Source organism: Gracilinanus agilis, chromosome 1 (genome assembly GCF_016433145.1).
Source record: "Gracilinanus agilis isolate LMUSP501 chromosome 1, AgileGrace, whole genome shotgun sequence".
NCBI classification, from domain to species: Eukaryota; Metazoa; Chordata; class Mammalia; order Didelphimorphia; family Didelphidae; genus Gracilinanus; species Gracilinanus agilis.
In genome coordinates, this window is record NC_058130.1 from 175,656,226 (window position 1) to 175,670,295 (window position 14,070).

A 14,070-nucleotide genomic window follows, 5' to 3' on the forward strand; every position below is an offset into this window, starting at 1 on the left:
ATAGCTAAGGAGAACAATTTTTGGAAATAGAAGGTAGGTTGGAATCCAGTAGCATGGGTTAGCCAGGGCATACAGTAAAGAGGCAAAAAAGGCAGATGGCAAAAAGGAGATTGGAAGAAGACTGCTGTCAGTTAAGATTTTTGTATTTTATTCCATGGACAAAAGATATCAAAATCTTGGAATCAAAAAGTCAAGTGATAAAGAGTACATTAGGAAAATCTTTGGAATCTGTGTGACAGATTGAAAACTAGTAGCAAAGAGACTAATTAGGAGGCTATTACAGATGTGGTAAGAGAAAGGGCTTGAATTAACACAGTAATAATAGCAAAAGATGGGGTCAGATGCAAGAAATATTGAAAACAGGATCAGCAGAACTTGACAACTTGATTGACTAGAGGAAAGGAGGATTAAGGGCTTGTTCTAAGAGTCACAAAGGATTTAAGAGTTACAAACTGACATGATAAGGTGGCATCTTCAGCAAGTATAAAGTAGGCAGAGAGGAGCAAAAGAATTCAGTTTTAATTGTGCTCCAACTGAGGTGCTTAATTTAGAAGAGGTTGGGAGTGGAGATAAGAGTTTTGATTGGAAGTACCAAGCTTTTAAAATAGGTGAGATCAAAGAAAAATGTGAAAACCAGAACCACTCTCCAGTGATCAAAAAATATAAAAAGTTTTTCAACGAATAAATGCAAATCATTATAAACAATCATAAAAATACTTCAAATCACTAATAAGAAAAATGCCAATCAAAACATCAAGATGTCACTTTACAAATCGACAAAGATGTTAAAATACAAACAAAAATTAGTGAAGCTGCAAATTGGCACAACCAATATGTAAAATAAGGAATTATTTAAGAGAAATCATTAACCTATTAAATAAGTCTTTCTACTGGGCAAACACCACTCCCAATAGCCCCGTCCCCAATTCGACTCTACCAAAAGTTTCCAAATGTAACAAAATATTGCTAGCTGCACTTTCTTGTAGCAAAGAAACCTACAAAAAAATCCTCAAAACAAAGTAGGTGCCCATCTATTTTAGAGAATGGCTGACCAAAATGTGGTACATGAATAGTGGGATATGATTGTGTTGTAAGGAAAAAAAGAAATATGTGGAATATAGAGAAACAGTTAAGTGATGCAGATTAGAGAGAAAGCAGAACCAAAAGAATAAAACATGTAAGGAATAAAATACTGAAATTGAAAAACACCACCAAAAAGCAAATGAATTCATTAATTGCAATTAACTATCTTGGTTTCCCAGAACAGAGTTTTTAACACACATCCCTCCTCCATCTAAAAAAATGAAAGCAAAAATGTGTACAAATGTGATAGCTTTTTCTTTCCTTTAATGGAGGACATGCTGGGAAAGGAATGATTTTTCAAAATAGTTCAAGTGTTAGAAGGAATAACAAGAAAAGTAAGTATCTCTTATACTTAAATATCTTAAAAATTCCAGAAATAGCCAATTTTTTCCTGAGGCAAACCAATTAATATGGTTAATGTGTGTGTAAAACTCAAACCAAAATGGATGAGTAATTTCACACAAGCCTACACAAATTTTATTACATATTTATGCACATCATTTTCAATATCCTTGTATCTTTTAGTGACCAACACTAAAAATAAACAAATAAATAAAATAAAATAAAATAAAAATAAATCAAATCAAATCAGAGTTTTTTTTGTTAATGTTCTAGGGATACTTTTATTAACACATACCCAGGAAGATGCTTAATTTTGAGCAATATTTTTGAGTTACTGAATTTGCTTATTTTATGTGGAAGGAAATTAATTTAAATCAATCAACTTTCTTAATTTAAAAAATTTGTTTTACTTATACAAAAATATTTATAGTCTCGCTCTTTGTGGTGGCAAAAAATTGGAAAATGAGGGGAAGGGCTGAACAAATTGTGGTATCTGTTGGTGATGGAATACTATTGAGCTCAAAGGAATAATGAACTGGAGAAATTCAATGTGAACTGGAACAACCTCCAGGAATTCATGCAGAGTGAAAGGAGCAGAACCAGGAGAACCTTATACACAGAGATAGATACACTGTGGCACAACTGAATGTAATGGACTTCTCTACTGGCAGCAATGCAATAGTCCAGGACAATTCTGAGGAACTTATGAGAAAGAACGCTATCCACATCCAGAAAAAGAATACAGAAGAAAAACAACTGATTGATCACATGGGTCAATGGGGGTATGGTTGGGGATGTAGACTCTTAAGGGATCACCCTAATGCAAATATTAACAATACAGAAATAAGTCTTGATCAATGACACATGTAAAACCCAGTGGGAATTGCTCGGTGGTTACAGGAGGGGGGTGGGAGGAGGGGAGGGAAAGAACATGAATCACATAAATCATGGAAAAATATTCTAAATTAACTAAATAACATTTTTTGAATTAAAAAAGGGTTTGTTTTTAAATTTTTTATCTTCTCCAGCCATAGCACTGCTTGGCCTATACCCCAAAGAGATAATAAGGAAAAAGACTTGTACAAAAATATTTACAGCCTCATTCTTTGTGGTGGCAAAAACTTGGAAAATGAGAGAATGTCCTTCAATTGGGGAATGGCTGAACAAATTGTGGTATCTGTTGGTGATGGAATACTATTGTGCTCAAAGGAATAATGAACTGGAGGAATTCCATGCGAACTGGAAAGATCTCCAGGAATTGATGCAGAGGGAAAGAAGCAGATCCAGGAGAATGTTGTATACAGAGACTGATACACAGTGGTAAAACTGAATGTAATGGACTTCTCTACTAGCAGCAATGCAAGGATCCAGAGCAAGGCTGAGGGACTTATGAGCCACATTCAGAGGAAGAACTGTGGGAGGAGAAACGCAGAGGAAAAACAACTGCTTGAACACAAGCTGTTGGGTATATTATTGGGGATGTAGAAACTAAATGATAACTCTAGTCCAACTATCAATAATATGGAATTAGGTCTTTATCAATGATACATGTAAAACCCAGTGGAATTGAGCATCAGCTAAGCGGGGTTAGGGAGGCTTGAGGGAGAGGAAAAGAACATGAAATATGTAACTATGGGAAAATATTCAAAATAAAAATTCAAACAAACAAAAAAATAAATGAGCAAATAAATGAACAAATAAATAAATAAATGAGTGGATTGCTTTTACCTTCTGTCCCAGTAACAACTCTGAAACAGAAGACCACAGCCTAGGCAATTGAGGTTAAGTGACTTGCCCAGGGCTGCACAGATAGAAAGTGAGGTCAGATGTGAACCCAGGTCTTCAGACTCCAGGTCTGGCACTCTACCACCAATTGCCCCATCAGCACGTTTTTTGGAAAAAAAAAAAAAATGGAACATCTGATTCCTTACTTTCCTATGACAGTAAGGCCACATATTAGTCTTATATTAGTGGCCCCCAATCTGCTTTGATTGGGAATCACTTTATTATTTTCAAAGAAGTGATGAACCATGAACTCTTAAAAATATTCCTGAAATCAACACCAAATAAAAGTATTTCCAGACATATAGAACAGAGTAAGATGGTTACATAAAAAATTGCACATCTCTATTATATATAGATCATTCCTTCCCTTTTGAGTATGTAACAAATTGCCCATGCATTTTTAATACTTCATTAACAATAGTGGGGATGGAAGGGGGAAGAACCCTATTACCACCTTCTCTGCTCTCCCCTTTTAACAAATACATCTAGACAAGAAGAATGAATCTATGTAGTCTACCTTTTTTTTTTTTTCCTGAACCCAGAGATGTGTCAGGAGATGAGTAACATACTTCACTGTAGGTCCACTGAAGACATAAGGCCAGAGTTCTTAACTCTTTTCAAAGTTGTTTTTTCTTGACAACTGTTGTACTTTTGTAAACTGTTTTGTAAAAAGTTCTGCCAACTTTACTTTTTGAGACATAAAAGCCTTGCCACATTCGTCTTTTTGTCATCATTTCTTACATTTCACATTAATAATCCACTGCCTACATATACCACAATTTTGTTCTACCCTTCCAACTGATGGTCACCCCTTTGGTTTTCAGTTCTCTGCTTAAAAACAAAACAAAGCAAAACCCTGTTCTAAGTATTTATACATAAGGGGTGTCACTATGTCTGTGGCATAGTTATTAAGTAGTTTTCCAAAATCATATGCATGTCAAGGTCCAAAACTTAAATAAAGGTTTAGCACTTTAGAGAAATGGAAGGTTAGTGGGGAAAAGAGAGAAAAAAGCAGCAGTGCTTCTTAAAAGACTTAAGAGAAATCATGTAGATAGACAAATCATTAAGGTTCTTTCCTAATGCTTTCTAACAATTAAAAAATAAAGACAAAAGATGCTAGGCTCATTCATTCATAAAGGTTCTATCGATGTATTCATTCATCTTTAAACTTTGTTCTTCACTGTTTCTACCTACTCCTTTGATTTTTTTTTATAGTATCTATTCTTGCAAAAAGTACACCACAGTACCATAATTAAAAAACAACTGCTTCTAGAAAAAGGGTTTCTTAACCTTTTTCTTTGGTCATCATCCTTTTTTTTTGACAGTCAGGTGAAGCCTAATATAGCTGTTGCCTGTTGCCTACACAATTAATGGAAATGAAGAATTTCAGTTAGAAGTTAGTGTAAATACAGATATAAACTTTTCCCAAGTTCATGGGACAACCACAAAATCTATCCACAAACCCAATAAAGAACATACCTAATAAGGGCCTGGTCTATTAGCTGGAACCTATAAAATCTTCCAAATCTTTGACTTTTTTTTCTTCTTCTATTGGTCCTTCTGAGATTTGGTTTCTATTTAGAATAATGACCTAATAATACACTGTGGTAAAATCGAATGTAATGGACTTCTGTACTAGCAGCAGTGCAATGATTCAGGACAATTCTGAGGGACTTCTGGAAAAGAACGCTACTACCCACATTCGGTGGAAGAACTACAGAAGTGGAAACACAGAAGAAAAACAACTGCTTGAACACATGGGTTGATATGGACATGATTGGGGATGTAGACTCTAAAGGATTACACTAATGTAACTATCAATAATATGTAATTAAGTCTTGATTGATGACACATGTTTAATCCAGTGGAAATGTTCGTTGGCTATGGGGGGGAAGTGTTTGGGAGGGGTGAAGGGGTAAGTAAGAACATGAATCATGTAACCATGGGAAATTTTCCTAAGAAAAAATTTTTTAATTAAAAAAAAATAAAGAATAATGATCTAAAAGTAAGGAAACTCAACAGAAGCTGGTCACTTTCAAAGAGATCTATATAGCTAATATGGCAATGCTTTTGCAAAACTTTACATATATAATAGGTATCAGTACTAGCCTTATTATTGGGTGTGGCTAAAAGGAAGAAAAGAATATGGAACTGAAAATTATTTTTAAATGATTGTTAAGGGAAGGCTGCTAGTAACTCAGTGGGTTGTAAGCCAGGTCTAAGGATAGGAAGTCCTGGGTTCAAATTTGGGATCAGATACTTCCTGGCTAGGCAAGTCACTTAACCCCCACTGCTGAGCCCTTACTACTCTTCTGCCTTGGAACCAATACACAGTATTGATTCTAAGATGGAAGGTAAGGATTTAAAAAATAATGAATGTTAAGGAGCAGCTTGGTGACATAGTGGATAGAGCAGCAGACCTGAAGTTAGGAGGCCTTGGGTTCAAATCTTATCTCAGACACTTCCTAGCTATGTGACCCTGAGCAAGGCATTTAATCCCTTTTGCAAGCCCTTGCCCTTCTGTCTTAGGGTTGTTAATAAGACAGAATATAAGGGTAAAAAAAGAATGTTAAAAAAAATTTTTTTTAAATCTATGCCTAGATGAAAGTAAGAATTTGGCATTAAACTAAATATTTTATAAGAACTAAGTAGCTTAAAAGTATGTCTACTTACTGCTTCAATTCATGTGGGGTCTTGTAAATAAAAACAGCCAACATTTTAAGGTTCATAAATTATTTCACATTAGCTCATTTGATGCATACAACAACCCTGTGAAGTATTACCCATGTTTTACAAAATAGTAAATTGAGCCTCAGAGAGGTTAAGTGACTTGTTTAACATACAGCTATCAAATACTTCCTAACTTTTTTAGTGTTTTATCAACCATATCTACTGAAGTAAACTTGAAACATTCTGCCTCCTGTTCTAAATTCAAATTATTATTCCAATTGAGTCTATGACTATGAAATAATACAGTACATTTTTGAAGAATTATAGGTTCTTCCTTTATGTTTATCCAAGCTTTACTCCATTTTACTTTTATTAATTTTCTTCTTAATATTACACTGAAGATACAGATGGGTTGAAAACAAAATTTTAACTTGGCTTTTGTAACTCTAGAATATATGTCAGATATGCTAAAATTATTTTAAATAGCAATATTGCTATAGCTGGAATACTAGATTTGGAGTCAGAAAACACCTGTGTGACCTTAGGCAGGCTACTTAACTGCTTTGAGTCTCAGTTTCTTCAACAATAAAATGGAAGCAATTCGACAAGATAATTCCTAGGAGCTTTCCAACTCTAAAACCACCAATTCTCCAAATATAAAAATGGGCTTCTTTCAGCCCCAGAATAAAGGTTCAAGCAGTCTTTTAACAAAGCAAGACAAAAAATGTGCATCATTCACATATACAAATCAAAGAAAATGAGTAAGATTTAAATATTCCTCCCACCTCCACATTGCTAGATTTCTATTCCAAATAGGTTTGGGAAGCAACATGATTTTATATTTAAACCTGTAACTGTAGAATGACAGGAATTACCTTGTTACAAATTTGTCATCCTAAGAGGAGTTGTGCACTAGATGTCACTTCAGATACACAAGCTACATGTTATCCCATAATATTGAAACAATAACAAAAAGAACAAAGAAATGACCTACAGCTTTAAAAATATATAGCAATTTCATTAACTAGGAAATTAGGAGTGATTAGAACAACTTTGGGAAAACTGACTTTAACTTTCATCTTGAAAAAAGACCTCTCCAGTAACTTGAATTAAATAGCCTGAAAACTGAAAAGACAAACCACCTGAATTTGGCACTAAGACAAAAAAAGTAGTGTCTGAAACATAGTTAAGTGCCTAATAAATGCTTTTTCTATTTAAAATATCTTAACCCTACATGGTATCATCTTATTTTCACATCATGTTATAAGAATCTTAAGAGCATAAAGTATATTATCTACTGGCTAACTTAATTCAATTCAATACACTAAGAATAAGAGCTAGAAGGGACTGTCAAGTTCATCCAGACTAACCCCTTCAATTAAGGGATAAGAAAGAAAGAGAGACCCAGAAAGGTTAAGTGTTTGCCTAAGGTCACACACCTAGTGGAAATCTGACATTACTGAGAAAAAAACTGAAGTAAAAAAAGACACTATGGTGGATGTTACAAGAATACAAAGATGAATAAGATGCCCACCCTCTAAATACAAGTATACAAATAGCAATGTAAGTGCTATGAAGTGGTACAAAGAATTATCACAGGATCACAGATTTAGAGCTGGAAAAGACCCACCCCACACATTTTACAGAGAAGGCTTGACCTGCTCAAAGATTCCTGCTCAAAGATAGATAGTTAAGCAGCAGTTCCCCCCCCCCCCCCCCCCCGCTATATTGTGCTGCTTAAGTATGACAGACAAGAGCAAAGCACAAAAATATGAAGTCATAGGATCATACTCTTTCATATACTATTACTGTATGTGACCTGGGACCAACTAAGTCACTTCACCTCTGGGTTGTAAAATGAGGAGGTAGACTATATATAAAGGTCCCTACCAATTCTAGAACTATGATCTTATATTAGTTAAGGTAAAAGGAACACCATTTTCTTTTGGGTGGGGGATGTGAAATGCAAGGTTAAAAAGAGATTTTAAGGAAGACTTCAAACTGGAAAAGGAAAGGCTTTACATTGACATTTTATAGTAGCTCTCAACTGACATGGGTCTCATCAAAGCTAGAGTAGAAATGGAAGGGTAAATCTATGTAAAGGGAGGGAATGAAAGAGAGAAAGAAAAAAATGAAGATGAATACAGTTTTACAGAACACAGGTGCAATTTTGAGGAAAAGTGTTAGATAATGCTGGAAAAAAAAATGTTGGAAACATTAAAAGCCCTGAATGCTAGTTTAGATTTGGGTCTATAATCTCAGGAGATGGGGGTGGGTGGGGGGAAGGTGAGCTATTAAAACTAATTTTGCATTATGTCAAAGATAGATTATAGCAAGGATTCTTAATGTTTGGTGTTGTACATGGATCTCTCAGGCAGTCTGAAAAAGCCTGTGGACTTTCAGTATCACATTTCTAACTACATAAAACACACAGGATTACAAAGGAAATCAATTATATTAAAGTAATTATCAAGGATAATTATTCTTTTAAAAATTAGAGATCCTATATGAAGCACCCTTGGACTAGAGAAAAGGAACTAGAAGCTGAGGTGCCAGAAATGGAAAGTATATAGTTCAGAAAGGAAGAATGTTTAAGACATAGGGACTGACTGGAGATCATAGAAAAGCCAGATGACTCCAAGACTTTTAGAATAAATTAGTGAATTTGCTTGACAGCTCAGAAATTTACCAAAACTATGGGAGCCGTGAAATTCACACTAGAGTGAATCCTTGTTATGGTGAAAGGTATAATACTTAGATTTTAAGATAACAGATTTACAAGAGATGGATAACTTATGCACTGATGACTTCTAATACAATCCTGTACAATAACTGAATCCATGGCAAAGTATTTTAAAACTAGATTTTACTATAAGACCTAATGTGTTGGGCTTATCTTGTTTATAAGAATGTCCAAATACACTGTCAATTTTTATAAAACAAGTTGGTTTAAAATATACACAAAACTTTTGTATTTCCTTCCACAGTTCCAAGTGTCAGCAATGATGGAATCTGATGACAATGATCATCACAACTAAAATCCAGCAAAAGTACTTGGGGGAGTAATTATCAATTCCTTACATGCTTATGTTATAGCCAGATTTTTTAAAATCTGGTCTAATTGTAGACTTTGGATTTATCAACTCATGTAAATCTGAAGTTTAATTAAAAATTACTTTTTCTAGACAAATTGATGGAACACACACTTGGAAGGAAAAAGCTTTATTTCTTCTATAAAAAGATAATTTTTCAACGATGGAAATTTTTTAAATTATGAAACAATACAGAAATTGTTCAATGTTTTCTGGACTCTGTTTCCAATTTCCCAGTTAGTGTCTGTTTATAACTTAAAAGTAGTAGGCACTTATTTGTTCAAGCACTGCCCAAAAGTTAAATGAAAGCTCCTTCAACTACTTTAGCATTTACCTTACAAGAGAGATGATACCAACATTTAAAAGACACAAGTGAATAAAAGGGAGAGAATTACTTACATTTGTTAAAGCAAGACACTTTGAGGGGCAATGAATAAAAAAGCAATAATTGGAAATGCATTTAGATCCAAGATGAGGTATGGGAAAAAAATCTAATCTTTCCTACCATTGGCTGGGAAACTTGAATAACTTAAAAAAAAACACAAAACACATATAATTGAGATCGGGGAAGGAAAGAAAGAGGAAGAAAAACTGTTTCAAACAAGGAGGTAGAATTATTTTTGTTTAGTTTATTTAAAAATTTACCAAATGGTTACTGACTTAATACCCTAAAGAAGAATTAAGGTTCTTTAATAAAATTTGCCAAGTTAATTTCTAAACTACACATTAATAGTACTAAGTAATATTGCCCCTTCAAAGCTGTATATTCAAAGCTTAGTTTCCCTAAGCCACATGATGTCTTTACATTAGTTTTATATCATGGATAGTAGCAGAGGGAGCTAATTAGCCCAAATGTGAAATCTACTTCTACCATGTTCCATCCTTCTGTTATTCTTCGTCACAAGTCCTCCTCAAAAAATTCTAAATGCTTTTATAGTCAATAGAAAATTTAAAAACCTATCTTAGAAATTTAGGATAATAAAAATAATGATTAAGTTTAACAAAATAAAAACAAAATTCAATTCCTTGAAACGAGGTACAATTGAGAGGGACAGCTAAACTTTCCCTCCTGATAGAGAAACCCAACCAACCTATCTAATTTCCTTTGACCCTTTCCTTTCCTAGAAGCAAGACTCCTCTTACAAGGACACCAAACATGAGTTTTAATAATATACTACTAGTGCAGATTATAGCATCTTGTCAGACAGTCTTCAGGAAGTATGCATAGTACAGTCAGAAGTCCTGAGTCCCAATCCCAGATCTGTTACCTAAAACTAGGCAAGTTATGTTAAGTACTTCTTAGGGGTCTTAGTTTTATCTGTAAAATTAAAGATTTTAACTAGATATCCAGTAAGATTTCTTCTATATGTAAATCTATTTATTACCTGTGACTCTCTAAATCCCCTTTCATACACACAATGCCTTGAAAAACTCTCAAAGGGAAAAACTACAATTCCATTCTAAGTTAAGTCCTACAATAATAAAGTTGCGTCTCTCTTAAGGCACACTTCTACAACTGTTGGATGATAGAATGATTTCCTAAGTACCTAAAATCCAAAATGTATAAAGAGGGATAAAGTATTAAGTGCTTACTATATGCCATCTACTAACTAAGCAAACAAAGATTTTGTTTTTTTTTCCCCTTAAATGAAAGAGAACATCTTTCTATCTTCATATCTGAGGATGTTTTATAATTGAAGCTCCCTCCCCCCCAAAGGTACCAGTCTTCCAGAAAAACATTCAAAACAAATTTCCTCAAGAAGTTCTATAAACTCTTAAAGCATATTCTTTCAGGATGTAAAAAATTTGAATTTGTTCTTCAATATTTTGGTTAATTTTGTGATTTCTCAATACAAACATTCCTTTGCAGAGGAAAAATTGCAAAAAAAAAAAGCCCAATTAAATAGAAGCTTGCACTTATTAGCATTTTACAGTTTTTACAAAGCAAATTCTTTTAAAAAAAAAAGCAAAACAGAACAAAATTCCTGTGAGTAGGTAGTCCATGTATGATGCTACATTAACACAAGTCTGTCAGGGAGGCTTACTTTTCCCCCAAATCAACCTTCCCAGTTAGTGAGTGTAGTGTCCCACCCCAGGTGTTTTGATTCCAAGTATTAGTTGCTTTTTCACTCAATCCCAGGAGAACTTGTTTCTTACTTATTTAGAATAAGTAAACAGTAGTAAAATGAACTCTGGAGAAAGAAAAAAAGTCTAGGATTTGCTATGCTTTCTTAATGACCCTGTAACACCTTAAGGAACAGCATTTCAAGTTTATTGGAATTTAATTCCAGAGATAGATTTACTAACAAGACACTCCAATGTCCATATCTCTGAATTCTCAATATATTTCCAACTATTAATATTGATGTAATTCTATATCATGTGACAGCATTTTGGTTTTCTTATGGGCATGGTTAAAAAGTAGCACTTGATAAGTAAACTGAAAAAAGTACCTACTTTTTAGAACAAGCTGCTTGACACAAAATGGCATGAAGTCCTTTACTGGTGTTAAAAAGAAAGTACTCAATGAACACCTCAGTAGTCTACCTTATATATAATTTAATCAAACATGGATGATTCCCACTCTAAGTTACTGCTTTGGGCACAATGAAACTGTTCATCTGGTCCCTGCTTCATTCACTACTACCATCTATACAGCATATGTGAAAAAATGAAGCAGTTTATTTCATTTCTTTAAAATCTGAAAAGACATCTCTTCTCATTTAGTATCCAATTATCACCAACAAGCTATTAACAGGGGAAACAGCAATAAGTATTACCTCAAACCATTAAAGTTTCGGAAACAGAATTCAGAATATTTAAAATTTAATATTTATTTCTTCTATTTTGTCAAACTAGTAACTAACTACACATTCTGTTAAGATTTCTTTTCGACCAGTGTCACTAACATGAAAATATCTTGTCATTTTGTCTTTAGTATGACCTTTATAGTATGAGTTTTGAAAAAAAGCATACTGTTTTCAAAGTATTTTTCTTTTTAAAAATCTTGCCATGTCAAAAACAAGTTTCTGCAAATTTCCTTGACAAACCTATGTAAGTCAAAAGGGAATTTATAACATAGTACATTTATGCTGACTTAAATCTACAACCAAATTTCACACCCTAAGAAAATAAGAGTATATGATTGACATGTGCAGAAAAAACAAGTCACTTTTTAAAAACAGGTTTGGAACAATGTTCTAAAACAAGAAGCTACCACGTGTGACCAGACTAATATGGTTTCAAACTCTCAGTGAATTCATATCGTGCTATATATAAATGCAAAATCTTAAATAAAAAAAAATAAATAAAAGCAGATAGCTCCTCTCCCCCCCAAATCAGGAGCCTAAGTTAAGCCGAAAGCTCCAGAAATTCAGTTTTTGTATGTATTGTTTGGGTAAAAGGTCCGAAGTATATAGTTAAAAAAAAAAAAAAAAAGCAGCAGCTTAAATCAAAAGCTTAAAAGGTCCAGAAATTCTCTGTTGTTCGTTCTTTTGGGGTGAAACATCTTTTCTATATATATATATATATATATTTCACTGCGGATCTTCGATGTTATGGCTCAAATGTTTCCAAGTACCAAGTGATTCAAAAAGTGATTCACTTTTCTAAATCCAGAATTTCGACACAAAATATTGTGTGTGTGTGTGTGTGTGTGTGTGTGTGTGTGTGTGTGTGTGTGTGTAGCACTTTCCTAACCCTAACTACAATAATGCTGCTAAGATCAAAACAAAACATCTCCTTTGGCAAGACCACTGAAGTTTTGCCCTAAGGATACCTTAGACATTATTACAACTTCTTGCTCCAGTTGCCTAAAGAATAAGGTATGGTGATAAAATGTTTTGCGTTAAGAAAAAGCTACTAGGGATCCCCTAGATAGTTTCCCTTTAAAAAAGAGGCATCAAAGGAGACTATGGCTAGTTACAAGGAGATAAACAATGCACCCACAACTGCCAAAGAGGATTCCTAGCCTAAACTCCACGCAGAAGCTCCTCCAATTCAGAGTTAGTCAAAGTGCCCTGCTGAGGAAGAGGTTCTCCGCACAGCAGCAACCCCCTTCAAGCAGCAGAAGTTTAACCGCAAACAGGAGAGCCCCTTTGCCCTCGGGCCGGGCACCGTCCCCAGTCCGTGGTGCCCCACGTCCCCTCCTCTCTCCACCACAACACAGCCCGGCCCAGCCCTGCCCAGCTTCCCCCTCCCCCCCTGCTCCGCTGCATGACTGTGCAGCCTCTCCCAGGGCTGGAGCCCCCGAGGCAGACCCCGGCTCTAGACCCCACTTTCGAGCCCGAGAGAGGCGGGCCAAGGGGGGCTGCCAAGAAGTGCAGGAGGGCCAGGCAGCGGGGGAGGGTGTGCGGGCGGGCAGGCGCCGTCCGGTTCCGTGCCCCGATTAAAGATGGCGAGCATCTCGCGTGGCTCCCTAGGCTCCCCCATACAATGAAAGGGACCCGGAGGCAGAGGCATCCCCCCCAACCCCCCACGCGGGCCCCGGAGAGAGAGTGGGCGGGCCGGCAGGCCTACTCAAAACACTGGGCGGCGGCAGGGGCAGCGCGTCGGCAGCCGGGCTGCCCTGGGTCCCCCACACTCCACCGGGCCCCGGGGAAAACAAACACCCTCCCGGGGCACCTCTGCCACTAGCACACGCTCAGACACACTCACACTCACACGCACACGCACGGCTTTTCCAGCCTGGCCGCCCCCGGACGCGGCTCACCTTCCATCTCCATGTCTTCCGGCTCGCTCAGCTGCTGCTCCCCCGCTTTCTGCTGCTGCTGGTGGTTCATGTCGGCCGCGGCCTGGGCCTCGCCTGCTGCCAGGAACCGGGGCTGCGGGCCCGGGAAGCGGGGAGCAGCGAGGAGCCTGGGCGGCGGCGGCGGCGGCGTCGAGGCGGCCTCCTCCTCGTCGTCGTCCTCGTCGGCTCCGGCCGAGGCAGGCGGCGGCGGGCAGGGGGCGGCGGCGGCTGCAGGGAGGGCAGAGGCCGGGGTTGGCGGCGGCGGTGGCGGCTGTGGCGGGGGCAGGGAGACGCGCACGTATTTGCTCGCTATTCGCCCAATCTCGGCGCCGAGGCGGGGGAGCGGCGGCGGCCGAGGCGGGGGAGAGG

The 14,070-nt window shown here is 36.8% G+C and overlaps 1 protein-coding gene across 1 annotated transcript in view; it reads right to left on the minus strand.

Annotated features, from left to right (window-relative positions):
- The window catches only part of USP7 (ubiquitin specific peptidase 7), a 96,293-nt gene extending 82,250 nt beyond the window's left edge, over positions 1-14,043 (minus strand). The window contains exon 1 of the mRNA XM_044659036.1: positions 13,684-14,043. Coding sequence (XP_044514971.1) covers positions 13,684-13,753 — 70 coding nt within the window. The 5' untranslated portion in view covers positions 13,754-14,043. The remainder of the gene's footprint in view (positions 1-13,683) is intronic.
- Positions 14,044-14,070: the final 27 nt, after the last annotated feature.